The 15,636-nt window shown below is 31.2% G+C and overlaps 1 protein-coding gene and 1 long non-coding RNA gene across 2 annotated transcripts in view; one reads left to right on the plus strand and one right to left on the minus strand.

Moving 5' to 3' along the window:
* The window catches only part of LOC149482901 (uncharacterized), a 109,731-nt gene that overhangs the window by 78,729 nt on the left and 15,366 nt on the right, over positions 1-15,636 (minus strand). The gene's annotated exons all lie outside the window — the stretch shown is intronic.
* LOC149482907 (circadian clock-controlled protein daywake-like) lies at positions 521-10,715 on the plus strand. The gene is made up of 5 exons (XM_089703081.1): positions 521-857; positions 5,747-5,966; positions 8,549-8,679; positions 9,018-9,173; positions 9,725-10,715. The coding sequence occupies exons 1-5, from the start codon at positions 782-784 to the stop codon at positions 9,889-9,891; spliced, it is 750 nt and encodes a 249-aa protein (XP_089559207.1). The 5' UTR covers positions 521-781; the 3' UTR covers positions 9,892-10,715.

Consider the following 15,636-nt stretch of genomic DNA (forward strand, 5'->3'; position numbering starts at 1 on the left):
AGATAATTTCAATCTCAAACTCAAACCGTGGAACGCTACTAGTGATAAAAAAAATTCTTGTAATAAATGTATGTCACATAGAGTTCTTTTTACATTGTTATTATTTGAATAAATTCGTATATTTATGTTATTTAATATGCAACTCACGTTAAGGTCACTCTAGTACTAAAGACCACAAAAGCCTTTACTGGTTAATTTTATGGTGCTCGTTTAAACAAACATAACAATTCCTTAAATATTAACATTACTGTTACACATAAGTTCTAACGTTCAGTACGTTTTCATTGTTTTATATTTAAGCCGGTTAAATTTAACAACGAGCGGTTGGAATCATAAAGAACAAATCGTTGCTGTTAAATTGCAACACATTACAGAATCGATTATACGTAAAGTAACTCAGTGAATATTTGGAGCTCTGTCAGTGGGAAAATTGATAATAATTTTAATGAAAACAGAAAAACCCAGTTAAGCAAAGGACGCGTGTTAAGTAACGTTGGATAAAATAGTGGGGTTCGCGACATTGCCTCAACATTTAGGTACAGAATATGTACGCACCTAACCGCATACAGTCCGGTGCCTAGTATTAAGTACATTATAAAACGGATTTGCGTCCAGTGTTGCGTGAAAAACGTACATCATTGGCAAACGGCTGCCTGAATTTATGCAACCGAAAATGAGAAAGATTATATTAACATAAGAAGTAAGACACGAAGGTCACTTTTGAGTCCTCGGATTCCTAATCGGGCGTATTGTTCTGTGATATTTTCAGTGAACAGTTGCAATGTGTGAGAGATATGGTTTATATTTTGTGGCGGTAGCGGCGTCCTTCGTGAGTGTGTGTTCGGGCCGGCTAGCGCGTAAGTTTTCTAATAAGGGCATTTGATTTAATTTTGTACGCGATCGAGTTATTATTAAGCGATTAAACTAAATGGGCAAAAATATTAAAAATTCGTCTTAAATCGTTTAAGTATAATTAGAAAAATTAATTGAAAAATCAAAATTCGAAATGAAATTGGTTTCCTTAAAACCTTTTTAATTGTGTTTTTAATTTTAATTAATTTAACTTACAATTAACAAAAACAAAAGCTTTCAGTCAAAAGGTTGACACCATATATCCACACCACGCCGTCTGTGATATATAGGCCGAGAGTCGACTAAATTAAAAAATATATTCCAAAATATAGGTACTTTAAAAACTCGAAGTCACCTCATTTCGTATGCAAAGCACTTACTCATCTATAAACAGTAGTAGGTAATCATGCATGCACTGCAAATTTCTTAACATAAGTGGATGTTTGTCAATCAAAAATTCAATTTTCGTGCTTGGCTAGCTTTACGACGAGGCATTATTTTAATGAACCGGTTCGTTAAAGATTTTTCGTTAAGGCCATCTAAGAGAATTTCTAGACTATGGCATAAATTTAAAATGTTAATTATGGTTTTTTTTTTTGGTATTTAAAGTGACAATATTATGTCAAAGCGATTTTCATAGGAAAATAGTAAAATTCGAATAATACTGTTAACGTTATCAGTCCTACCACCACGTAGTAGTTCATACTTATTGTATTTTAAATGGCTCGACTCTCATACAATCAAAAACTCGCCTCGTTCTTCGTTAATTTGAGATTAATTTATATTTGCGACTCGTGATAATAACATACGTTACGTCGTACATTAATTCAGGCATAAAATTATTAGTAGTTTTCTTCAAGAACATAACCATGACATTATTGTAAAACCGCAAAAATGGAGTTTTCAAAATAATTGGACATTGACCTTGACCCAAATTACTACTAATACAAATTACTACTATTTGAAAATGAGTGAACTGATTCCGCAATATTGTCACAAAACGTCATTTGTCGAGTTAAGTTCACATTATTTGCACAATGACCATTCATTACCATTACAAAGAGCATAACCAAATAAACATTTTTTTTTTTTAATATCCCGAGTATGTTAACAACTTAGTTGACAAATCATAAAATTGTGATGGAATCAGAAAAGAAGGTACTCTTGCGAACAGTATTTATTAAGATACTAGAATTTCTTGATCGTTTGACAACTTCCTTATGTGATATTTACCACCATGGCAATATAAATGCATACTGCATAGGTAAAATAGATTACGCAACGTTATTAATTAAAACAAAAAAACTTTATGAATACCTATTTATCAGAATTAATGAATATATGTTGTCAGAAAATAGAGCCAATTGGAATGAAATTATGATTGTAGACCCCATAGATTAATATCGCAAATTAAAGAAGTTCGAACTAAAAAAACTACCTTTATAAAATATATTAAATAATTATTAAATTCAATATTTACACCAAAGTAGTAAAATAAAAGATAAGAAAATGTCAAAATCCCATTACGTCACGTCGTCACATAATAATTATTATGCGGCTAAAATTTTAAATACCCACAATATTTAATCGCTTTTACTACCCCCGACCTACGATACTAGTCTGCCAATATAACTTTTGAGGTCATCGCCTAATAGGCGCCCTAGATATGTAAATTGTTATTCCCTTGTAGTTAACACTAATATAGTTATTTAACACTTTTGCTTTAATACCGTTATATTTATTTAATTATTGATTTAATCTTTTAACTCCAATTAAATTGATAATACGGTCTACTAGAAGATACCTGTACTCATGTTTGTTTATTTTACCAACTACGAAGTATTTAGGTAAGCCTAAATAGCTCTTGTTTGTAGTGATTCTTCTTTCCTTATATTATGAAACATCTTTACACAAATTGCTGTTAAATTATCAAGTACACAATCTTGATTATTTTATTCATAAGTAAGGTGTCGAGATGAAACTCATTATTATTTCTTATTGCATAGTGCCAACATTCGAAAGCCAAACCCCTTGCTTATATCGTATCATACACTGCATAAGTTAAACACCAAGAATTTTTGATACAATATTAAACCTGCTGGCACATATTAAAAAGCATGTTATAAAATCGCTTTGTCGTTCAAATTTGCAAACGAAACTTTATATTTTATCTCCATAATATAAGCTCTGTATTATGTATACCAATAAATACTACTTTACTTTGACAGTGTATACATAAAGTTTAACCGTGTCGAACTCACTGTGCACGGAAAACTTTTCTTATTAGCTTAAGCGGTATCGTATGGTTTCTATTTCAGTAATCAGATTAATTATTATGCTTTAGTAACTTGATGGGAACATAATATACACGAAATTTAAACCGGGACTATCTGCGTGAAGTGTTAGCGAGTACGATCTTGGCTTGTAATGTGTACTACATAGAAACGTTCTTTTAATGGACTTATATTTTTGGTCTGTATATGGTCTAAATATATCCATTACACGATTTGAAATAAGAAAATATACCTAGTAATAATAAATTGTAAATTGAATAAAAATCAGGACTAAACATAAAATAAAAATTCAGAAGTATTTGACAAATTTACAAAAATAAATTATAGTATTAATTTCGTTTATGGGTCTAAACAGTTGAATTAATTTTTACACATTTTGCTAGTATTTTCTGAGAATGTAAGTATGGGATCTTGGCAATAGCCTGAAGAGTTTTTATGGCAAAAATAAAACTTGAAGAGGATAAAATAGGAGATGAAAGTTTTTATGGTGATCGGCTTTCCTGATTGTGTGACGAGCGCCGCGGGCAGAAATCTTATATTAGGTACATAGGTACTATATACTAATATATCTATTATTAATTATTATATATCCTTCAAAATTAATATAATAAAAAACAGGTATGTTACGCATTCTCGAATAGCGTAAGTTTAGTTGTATAAAAGTACATAATATAACTATTTATTAAAGCACAAAGTATGGCCATTTCCTTATGATAAAGCAAAACAACATTAATATCCGAGCAGCTCGTGGTTTGAGACAGACGCGTGAAGTGAAATAGACATTATGTTTTCTTATTTTTTTATGCCTGAAAAAAATTTCTAAAGGTTTTCTTTCATAAGATCCTTCTCCTGACAATAAAAAAGAATTATCGAAATCGGTCCAGTCGTTTTCGCGTGATGCCGTGACCAAGGGAAATAGGGATTCATTTTTACATAGAGATGTATGTGCATAGCACAAAAGAAATTCAGTATATTTTACAATCTTCATCATGTTTATATGAAGTATAAAAATATTTAAGCATCGCGTGCACACATCGCGAAATAGCATTGCAACAGCAGCGCAATGTGGACTTACTAAACTTTATGATACTGTTATGTGTGTCACAGGCCAACATGAATGTAATTCATTTGATAATAATCGCAATTACAGGCGGTAATGATGATGACTTTGATGAAATCATTGGAACTACGGTTGGGCTATTGTCGCGTGATTGTTATAATAAACACCATTTGATAAAAGTATTTCTATAGTGTATAGAGTTAAACGAATATAATGAATTGGTTTTAGATATAATCAGATGAGCATTTCAGGATAATTTATTGCGCATTGTAATCGGATTTCTCAAAACAACGTTATTTTTTTGTATTAAAAATAATCGAATTCAGTATTGATGATGAATACAATCCAACGGATTAATTGAGTGTTTTTATCGACGTTTATGTATATTAAAACCTTATTAAAACAATGATTACTGTTTGTTTAAAAGAAAAGTCACGTCTACTGCAGATTTTAATTAACCTCACGCCGAATTTTAACTCCTTTTTTCATGGGGGAGGAACATCCAACCTCAACTTATCCTGCCAAACGTTCACCTTTGAATACTAGGTATTATAAGATGATAGCAGAATGTTATAGAACAGAGTAATCCAAAGTAAGAAAGGAACCTAATACGCAATTACCTGGAAGAATTCCAACCAATACCCGCGGCCCCATCATTAAAGCGGCTCGATGGAACACAGTGGGGTTTTAGTCGGTAAGAATCCGACATAACCCACGGCTCCTTCCCCGGGGGCCGTGGGTATCTTTAGAAGATTTGCCCACTATAAAAAAAGGTCCAAAACTTAATACCCTTTCTTTGTTTTGTTTACTCTAAAACTAAATCAGCTATAGGTAATTAGGTATACTGAATAAGTAATAAGACTAACCCTGACCGAATTGGTTCTCGAATTGTGAGAGTTTCATATCGCGTGATTAGCTATTTATATTACATTCAACAATGTTGAATGCAAGATAATTTATTTCAGACAAAATCATTCTTTGATTATTTAATTACTTAAAATGATTGACATAAATCTAGAGAATATTGATAATAATCTACTCTATGATCTCTGAAATCTCTCCCATTACATACAGTAAATTATATTAAGAATTTGGTTACATAATGGTAAAAATCAATAAAATATGGTTGATTTCACGATAAATACAAAACAATTATAAATACAGAACTGCTGGAAAAGTTTCTCCTATTTTTTACGTTTGATTTACAGTCATTCAATCTTTTTGTCAGAGTTTCAAGTTATTTCTGCTGAAAACTTTTATTTTATTTCGTTTTAGAGCTTCCCAGAAATTATTTTATTTAACCATCGTGTTATTTCATTCTGTTCCTATATTTAGAAAATAAAATATATTATATCTAGGTAACTACTTAATTTAAAAACTTAAAATATTAATATGTTCTAATCTAATCTACTAATCTCTTTATCATCCCTACCTAATTATGATGAAAAGTATAGTATTAAGCGTAACGTATAATTTTTAATACAGTTACTTTCACAAAATATAAATCTAAGAAAACTCACGACGACGTTATATTTTCCAGCCGACTTCATTCACCCCTGCAACAACACAGAGTCTTCCTGTTTAGTTCAAGCCACCCAAGATGCCATACCAGAGTTCTCCAAAGGTCTACCTCATCTTGGAGTACCGGCCTTGGACCCTTTCATCATCGAAGAGCTGCCAATTCAGCTACCAGGGGTCAAGGTCACGTTCCTAGATGGGAAGGTCACGGGGCTACGGAAATGTCAAGTGCTAAACGTTGAGTAAGTAAACGCGGGAACTCGTAATTGCTATTTTAAATTAGTAGGCACTACTATTTGCATGCTATCCGAACCACTGCCCACTGCAGATATTCACTTCCTTTGTTAAACATTATGAAAGTTCGTTATTGATTGTAACTTTAGAGCTATAGAACATTTACGTGTATAAAATATCATGTGTGTATTGTAACGTTTATAATAAAGGCTTTGACGTATAAATTCAGTAGGTATCATAAAAATATTCAGTACCTACAACTAAAAACCCTAGGCATAAAACACTTATAAATTATTATCATACCTACTAAGGATACATAAACTTTATCTTCGTGGCTAATCAATTGTGATTTTTCATAAAGAAATCACTGAAAATACTTGAAATTAATACTTGCAATGTTCATTTAATTGATGATTATTAGAACGCCTTGTTTTAATAACTAATCGAATTAACGTCTCATACGTTCATGAAATAAATGTAAAAGAGCAAATATTTCTTGTTCATAATTATTAAGTAGTAATTCTTACTTTTTATCTATTTATTTTAATGTTTCTAGCTATTCTTTATAAATCTCGTTATCCTCTTGGATTATTCTAACCTCTAACATCTCATAAAAAAATATTAATTAATTACATGTAAGTATTTTTTTTCTGAAGAATACAAGACTTATCTACTAAAAATTCTACTAGTTACCTATTTGTCAAACGTGTTTGCAATAATTATATTTACTTGACGGCTTTTAACTAGTATTCATTGTGAAACGCGCTTCCAATTCACTTAAACAATCAGTATTGATTTTATTCGTATGAACTCAAGAAATTAGTGCCAATACAGAACGAGGTAATCGCATAAACTATGAACATAAGTGCAGCTCGGATTGCAAGGAAATAACTAGATGACAAACTCATATATATTTATTTCATGAACTGAATGTTCTGTTTGCAGTCAATAATCATAGAGGTTATTTAAAAACGTTAATCGAGTAACGTAAATTAATTGACATACTTTTATAAAGCATTGATTTAGTTGTTGTCTTATATCTACCGGCAAATTAAGTTTGTTTATCTTTAATAAAATATGCAATATGTTTAATTCAATAATCTCTTGAAAATACATAGTTAATTTAATAGACTGTCAGTTATTAAGCTAAGATTTGATGAGCAAAGATATCACAGTAACTAATGACATAATAACCAATTTGTATACAAAAAAAATAATGCGCAAGAGATAATACCTATCATTTAATCCAAGAATCTCATGTATTTTTATTTAGAATTACATACAAAAATCCTTGTAAATAATAACTAAATAATTTGGAAAATCCAAAAGTGCACGCCTCATAATTTTTTTTTTAATAAATATTTATTAATTATTATTTTTGTTTATTTAATAACAATTAAACTACATCGAATCAGACCCTGAAAAATGAAAGGGTTCTATTCCTGAGCATACTCAAGCGTAAGAGAAAAAAAAAGACTCGATTAGTAAAGTATTTCGGTCGCTATCGTGTTAACAAGAAAAAGGATCCGCACATACAGACACACGGACGTCCAAGACAGAACTTTTTTAAACTGTTTTTTAACTAGTTTAAATAACAAAAATGACATCAAAAATATCATGAACGTTAAAAATAGTGTTTTTTCTTAATATGTGTGTGTATGTATTATCTTACAAGTGCAATGTATGATACATAAAGACATTTTAAGTTTGAAAAATCAGATGTTTTGCGCGAAGTGACAGTAGAACCTACCCACCTCAACGCTTCGCTTATGAGGCGTGCAATACAGAATTTTAACATAGAAATAAACCACTAATATCCGATTATAAATGGCAGTTGCACCTCAAATAGTATTCCACAGTGAATATTAAATTTTCCGTATTGAATAAATATAAATTAGCCAAACCTACAGCCAATCATTATTAGCTCTGTAGATTATCATAAGCTATTTTAGCATGTTGAATATATTATTATTTTGTATGCATTTTCTGAGAACTTTTATTATGGTAATGTACTTATATTTAAAGTGAAACTTTTATTACATCGTCTCAAACTTTTTGGTCTGTGTAGCGCATGTCGCGTGTATCGCGGCAGTAGGTATACCTACTCGGCAGCCGACCGTCACGCGACATGCGCTACACAAAGCAGTGTTCGGAACCGTTCGAACAGTTTCACTTTTACCGTGGTTTCATAAAACCACACAAGCACAACATTTTTTTTTACACCATCAGAAAGTAGAGATTTCAAGGAACCAAAGGCCCTTCGACTTTTTTGGAAAAAGCTTATATTTTAACGTGAGAGTTTTCGCAAGCGGATCGAATAAAAAAATCCATCTTAAAATTTATTGATTCATGTTTTGATTCATTAATAAATTTTTGTCCAAATTTGAATACACATTTTTATGGCTGCGTGGATACGAAAAGGCGGCGTGTTCAAATTGCAATTAGTTTTATAAGTTTTTTAATTAAATCAGAGCTAATATGTATACCTACCTACCTACCTAATAATGTAAAATGATGTAGGCTTTGCTATTTTATAAGCATATTTTTGAAATCAGATCTTTATTGTTTTATTTCTTTTTCTGTATTTCAGAGCATACTTAGAGAGAAATATATTTATATTGGAAATACGATGTAACATAACGATTAAAGGAAAATATACAGCTGTTGGAAGATTGCTACTCTTCCCTATAAACGGCGAGGGAGATTCTAAAATAAAAATCGGTATGTAACGTGTGTTTTTACTGTTTAGTTTATTTAAAATGTAATGTATATAATGGTATATAGAAATAAGATCCAATTACAATATAAACTCCTAGGTAGTAATTATTTATTCCAGAAAAAGTCTAAATTTATACAATAATTTAATTAAATTAGATTAAGTAAATCATAACGTACATGAACATTGATTGATTGATTTGATATTACTCTGTAAACAAATATAATTATGAAAGAATTGCCAAAACATTGTTTATCAATTTCGCATCCAGATCCCATGTGCATAATAATCCCTATCTAATGTTGAAACGCGTAAAATTTTACGATTTCCATTCGAATTACAGTTAACTCCATAATAAAACTGAATATAAAGACGAAGTACTTCAAGGACTCGGAGGGACGCGATCACTTCGGCATAAAGAATTATAGATATGCCTTCGACTATGGCGATAGAGTGCATTATACAATCAACAATTTGTTCAAAGGGAATCCTGAGCTAAGTATGTATTGTTTATTTTACATTAACAATAGTAATATATTATGCTACTTCTGCACCAATGAGAGACATAAATTTATATGTAGTTAGTACCTATATATTATGCCAATTTTCCCGTTACTTGAATTTACCAGATTTACAGCCATCATGTAATGTTTTTGCTAAAAAACATAGCTAGGTGATATGTTACTAGTGAACTTAATGTATATTGTTACTAATCTGGAATATTTTGAGTTCCTATCTACGGGCAAAACCAGAGCAGTCATCTTGTACACAAATAACAAATTCAGTGTAGAGAAATAAAGGATGCATATCGTAAGGATGTCGTTAAAGTCCCTTGTCCCTTTATAGATCAAATGCGTTTCACATCTGTTTCACTGACCTATTTTCTTTTGGTTTCATGATTATATCCTTTGCCAGACAAAAACTGGTACTAGTTTCATTCTATTTTATTTTAAAGCTTTTTACGTTAAAGTTAATTTAAGATTTCAAAAACTAATGTGGGTGTGCTATAACAAAATACACCTATTTTTAATATGTTTTCTTTGATTTCAGGCAACACAGTATTACAATTTCTCAATGAAAACTGGAAGATCGTAACAGAAGAGTTTGGACAACCAGTGGTCGACTATGCTATGAACGTTACCATAGAAACGGCGAAGAAATTCTTCGATGCGGTACCGTACGACGAATTACTTGAAGTACCTATACCAAAGTACTGATTGTCATATGTTAATGCCCAATACTTTATTGGGCGATAGAGTTATTGCAACTCAATGTGATTTAATTATCATACGCTATATCTACCTATATAGAAACAGAAGATACAATATATTCTTATGTAGTAAGTTTGTATAAAATATATTGGAGTCGTAAGATCAATTTTAAATTTATAATATTAACAGAGTAACAAACACTGATTTTGGCCCACTTCGGTATATTTTCGTGTTTTTCATTTTCACGTCACAAAACTAATGTTTAGCTGAAGAATAAAATAAAACTATACCCCTATGAAACTTAACACTGTGTCTAATTTACATGTTTGTCAGAAATCGGAGGTGCAGGTATTATTATATTATCTACAGACTCTTTAGGACAGATTCAACAAAAATGTGACCTCTTTAAAATATAATAATATGATGAGGTACAAATTAAACATTTTATAATTTAAAAATTACGACTTGTTTTATTTATAAACCGTTACAATAATGTAAATAATGCTTTATATATCTATTATTAGAATTATAAAATTATAGAAAAATAAAATAGGCTTTTTTCTATCAACCGAAGCTTTTTAAAGGAACTCGAAGTATTATTGTTATGCTTTACATAGGTATTCAATATTCATAGTTTTTAAACTATATAATCATAATATTATGTATCGTTTCTTAATGTAATGAAATAAATTATTATTTAAGATAATTCTAAGACCTCCTAATATAGTTTAAGTTGGTACTTACCTACTGCGTAATAAGAAATATGTAAAATGTCTAATTAGGACAATAAATATAAGTTTTATGTTATATAAACGTATGTTATTATGTGATTATTATTATTATTTGAATAATTTTCCTTATAAATATTATATACCTGCAACCTATATTTATGTAAATATTACCTGCTTATAGAAATTTTCCCACCTCTTCATTATGCTCTTTCGAATCAAAGAAAATTTAATAGCTCGCTATAAAAAAAATAACGAGTACAGAATCTACTTAATTTTGAAAATTTAAAAAAAAAATTGAAAATGAAGGTATAGAAAACTATAAATTTATAGAAAACTAGTTGATGGATATAATATTATGATAATCCATACTAATATTATAAATGCGAAAGTAACTCTGTCTGTCTGACTGTTAGGTACTCAATCACGCCTTAACTACTGAACCAATTTGCATGAAATTTGGTATAGAGATATTTTGATATCCGAGAAAGGACATAGGCTACTTTTTATCCCGGGAAATAGGATAGGTTTTATCCCGGAAATCCCACGGAACGGGAACTATGCGGGTTATTCTTTGACTGCGCGGGCGATCCCGGGGGGGGGGGGGGGGGCGAAAGCTAGTATTATATTATAACATTTAGTAGAGAGATAGATTTTAGACTGAATTAACAAATGCTGGGTAGGTACCACACTAGGTACACAAATAAAAAATATTTTCTACTAGCTTACCGCTCGCCGCTTTGCCTAAAACCTTATTAATTATATACCTACCTACTAAAACCTTCCTCTAGAATTATTCTATCTATTAAAAAAAACGCATCAAAATCCGTTTCGTAGTTTTAAAGATTTAAGCATACAAAAGGACATAGGGACAGAGAAAGCGACTTTGTTTTATACTATGTAGTGATAGTGATGATTTCCTTTTTAACATTTTTAAAGAGATGCAGTTAGCTTATTTGTTTAGTGAGGTCACATCTAAATTACAATAGATTTAATGCCATATACTGACCTTGGAGAACATAGACGTTGAATGTGTTACTTTATCAGAAATATAGACAAAATTAGAAACCATACGGAAACAAATGGAGGTCGAAATATAATCCATTAAGATTTTAAATGAATAGTATGGCATTGGTAATTTTTTCGTTGTTTCATACTAAAACTATGGTATTATATAACAGGAAAAATACAACGATTATTGTATCTAACATTAAAATAATTGATAGACTATAACAATATAATTAACCAGAGAACAAAATAGAGTTTGATTTTCTGTGTATTTTTTTAATTTAAATACAAGATTTTTACACGCAACTTTGTCTGCGTTTTAATATTTGTAAACGCTTCTGAGAAAAAAAGAGTAGACTGCGACTGTGTCCTAACTCCTAAATGAGCGATGAAAGCAGACATTCAGAAAATATACAAATAAAATTAATATGCCTATCACTCTTTTTATAACAGTATATCCCATATGAACAATTAATTATATTTATAAATACGGAAATTAAAGTAGACTTAATTTGCAATCAGGGTCAAGGTATCGATATTCAAATTAAAGTTAAATTTAGTTAAACGAGATCTTAAACGATTATGATACTCTTTATAAAATTAATCGAATTATTTAATTTTCTTCATATTAAAGAAAATCATGGATAATCACGAATGAGATGAAATGTAAAACCATAGTATGATAATATAATGCAATATGGCACTAGAATCTCTGTGTAAATTACGCCTGGTTGCACATAACAGGACGCACACTTATCTAATTAAATCTGATATAGTTTCTACCTATTACGTTTTAAGTAATTGATAGGGTAAAAGTGGGATAGATGCCGCACGGGGATAGATGCCTCATTTTCAAAAAACCTCACTTCCCAGAGTCGTGACTACGAATTAATGATTTAAATAGGAGCTCCTATCATCCCGCACCTCGGGTACGCATGAGCTGTTGTTTGGTGAAGACGTGTTTCGCTAGTGTGTGTTATAATATCCGCGGCGAACTTCACGAACACGTTAAAATTTAAAAAGGTTGATATTTGCCTTTGCATAACTTTATAAGTATTAATAAATTTCACTATATTTCTTATTATGTCTATACACTGGTTCATTAAGTACAAATCTAAGTGAAAATAGTGGCTCATTTGTTTTTATTTAATAAAAAAAATACTGGGGCAGCTATCCTTATCAAAAAGGATAGTTGCCCCTTTTTTTTCGAGGGATAGATGCCCTTAGGGGCCTCTAAGGGCATCTATCCCTCAATACATATGTACATGTTATTATCGATAATCACAAGTACTGTTTATATTTTTACCTGATTGCGTCAGAGGTTTTCTCTATATTAACCGATTTTACTCGTTTAATTTGCTTTTTTTGTTATGTATACTTACTTATTAATGATCTGTCCTTATACTGATTGTAGGAGAACCACGCCACGAAATTACAAAAGAAAAGAAGGAGTGCGAGCGCAATTATATTCTTGGACAACAGAACAACTATGTTAACATGACATTTGCTGGTTTATCATATTAATTTTATTAGATTTCGCGTTTATAGAGTATGTAAGGCATCTATCTCACTCTGCAGGCATCTATCCTCCTTAGTATTTTCATGGTGGGGCAACTATCCAACTAGGTAGGCATCTATCCTCAAAAAAGGTGTTCTACAAAAATATTTATTACACATTATCTATAAATGATAGGATAAAAAATATATATAGTAATTCAAAACAGATAATTAACCTAGCTATATTCATACAAAGTGTTCGTATAAGATTCATGTATTTAAAATTATGAGGCAATTTCAAAAAGTAGGGCATCTATCCCACTTTTACCCTATAATATTCTATGATAATCTTATCATTGTCATACTTGAACAAAATAATGAGATTTGGTTTTATGAATTTACTGTACTTAGTGAACTTTTTTTGAAGTGAAACTTCTTTACGCAAGTTGAGAGTAAAATTTTAAAGTCACGTCATGGCAACGCCGTCACGTCATGGACTAAGGTGACCATTTTGATATCTTTGAATCTTGCCAAAGAAGTTTCACATCTGACACGTATGCTCTATACAATATACAGGGAACGACGAAAGACTTGACCACGATCCCGTCAGCTCGTAAGCGAAGATGTGGTGGTATTTATGATGATCTGTCTTTAAACTTGGTTAATATAATATAGATTTTTCTTCCCCCGCTTGAAACCATGTGTGTTGTACGAATAGCTGCTACTGGGAGATCGCTGTTTGTCTAGCAACTGACTAAGTGATGAAAACCAGACTTAGGAATTATTATTTATATTTTCCTTGGTGCCCACATCAAGTTGCTCCACAGCTATCTAGCTTAGAGATAACTTGATTTTGGAAGTTGTCCAATTATGAATTCAAAATAGGATAGTATTTATTATTTAGATAAACAACAAAAATATACCTAAAATCTAGATCCTTCGGAAAATATTAAAAATATAAAATGGTTATGATGTTTATAGATTAGTAAGTATATTAAATTGTGCACAAGGAAAAAGATTTGCATAACCTTAAACTCAAACTCAACTTTTCATGAACAATTCGGGTGAGATTACACTTCGATTTTAAACAGAATTGCCTAAAATTTAAGATAACTTGAACTTCCTTGAATTTTTTTTTCGCATGGCTACTAATTTCGAGATACCATCACATAAAAATTAACCTTAATAAAATTACGTTTTGAAGTGAACTCAACTCAAATCAAGTAGACTGTAATTAATTTTTTCTTAATAAATAACAATTCAAATATCAAGGATATTGGTCTTTATTACGATTTTTTCTGTTTTTAGTTGTGCTATTTTAATTTTATTGGAATGTATGAGAAATGTAGATTGATTTTAAATATAGCAATTAGTCATACTAATTATAATCTATACTAATATATTATAAAGCTGAAGAGTTTGTTGTTTTGAACGCGCTTATCTCAGGAACTACTAGTTCGATATGAAAAATTCTTTCGGTGTTAGATAGCTCATTTATCGAAGAAGGCTATAGGCTATAAATCATCGCGCTACGACTAACAGGAGTGGAGCCACGGGGGTGAAACCGCGTGGAGTAGCTAGTTGAGTATATATATGAAGTAGGTATATTATCGAAATTTTTAAATGAAATTGAGCATTTTAAGCTTTTATAGGTCTGTATCATAAGTTCAATATATTAAATAGGTAAATTATTGAGTTAAATATTCTTCTTGCTCTCTATTTTTAATAAATAAATCTGTTGCGTAGTTTTAAAAATGCTAAAATAATAATCTTGGTCATTGCAATAGTTAAACCTATTTATCTCTAATTGATGTTATTATGTAAGTATGAACCAACAATCTACTTACATAATATATGTGCACATAAAATTTAAACTTCATATCCTATCAATCAATGGGACCAAAATAGGAACAAACGAATCCAAATAGGAATCTAAGGCGCGGGTCAAACACAACCGGCGCGGGCGCGGGCGTGCCATAAGCGCACCTCTTCAATCTGTTTTGCACCACATTTTGTATGAAGGAACTTTGGAAATAGCCAATAGCGCACCCGATGCGCGCCGGCAGTGCGCCCGACGCGCCGCGCCGCTTGTGTCTGTCCCGCGCCTAATGTAGTCAATGAGTTCTCCAATTTCATGATCACTGTACGGTTCTGAATGGAATAATTAAAATTTAAAGTCTTACCTAGTTGTAATGACCGCCTCCTTGGTACAGTGGTTGACGCGTGAGCGAAGAACCAAGGAGTCCTGGGTTCGATTCCTGGTGGAGTGGGTGGAGTGGGTGTCTTGGTCTGGCAGGACACAGAAGGCTGATCACCTACTTGTCCCTAAACAAAATCGATCAGTGAAACAGATGTATAATGCATCTGCCCCTTACCCCACATGGGGACATGGGAGTTCACTTTTTACCTAGTTGTAGATAATATATTAATCCTTAATTGAGTGTCTCTTGTGAAATTTCAATGTGACTTCTGTTAATTGAAACATTAAAAAATACCTGCTGAAGCTTTCAGGTATTAC

This window comes from Colias philodice, chromosome 14, assembly GCF_061535455.1.
Source record: "Colias philodice isolate Cphi_HAF_F1 chromosome 14, ilColPhil1 Martin Lab GWU primary, whole genome shotgun sequence".
Lineage (NCBI taxonomy): Eukaryota > Metazoa > Arthropoda > Insecta > Lepidoptera > Pieridae > Colias > Colias philodice.

What these genes read in the sequence shown, in the direction of transcription:
- LOC149482907 (XM_089703081.1), top strand. Translation starts at nt 782, where the DNA reads ATGTGTGAGAGATATGGTTTATATTTTGTGGCGGTAGCGGCGTCCTTC. An exon ending in TGTCAAGTGCTAAACGTTGA is followed by an intron (nt 5,967 to 8,548) that starts GTAAGTAAACGC and finishes TCTGTATTTCAG; the next exon opens with AGCATACTTAGAGAGAAATA. An exon ending in CAAAGGGAATCCTGAGCTAA is followed by an intron (nt 9,174 to 9,724) that starts GTATGTATTGTT and finishes CTTTGATTTCAG; the next exon opens with GCAACACAGTATTACAATTT.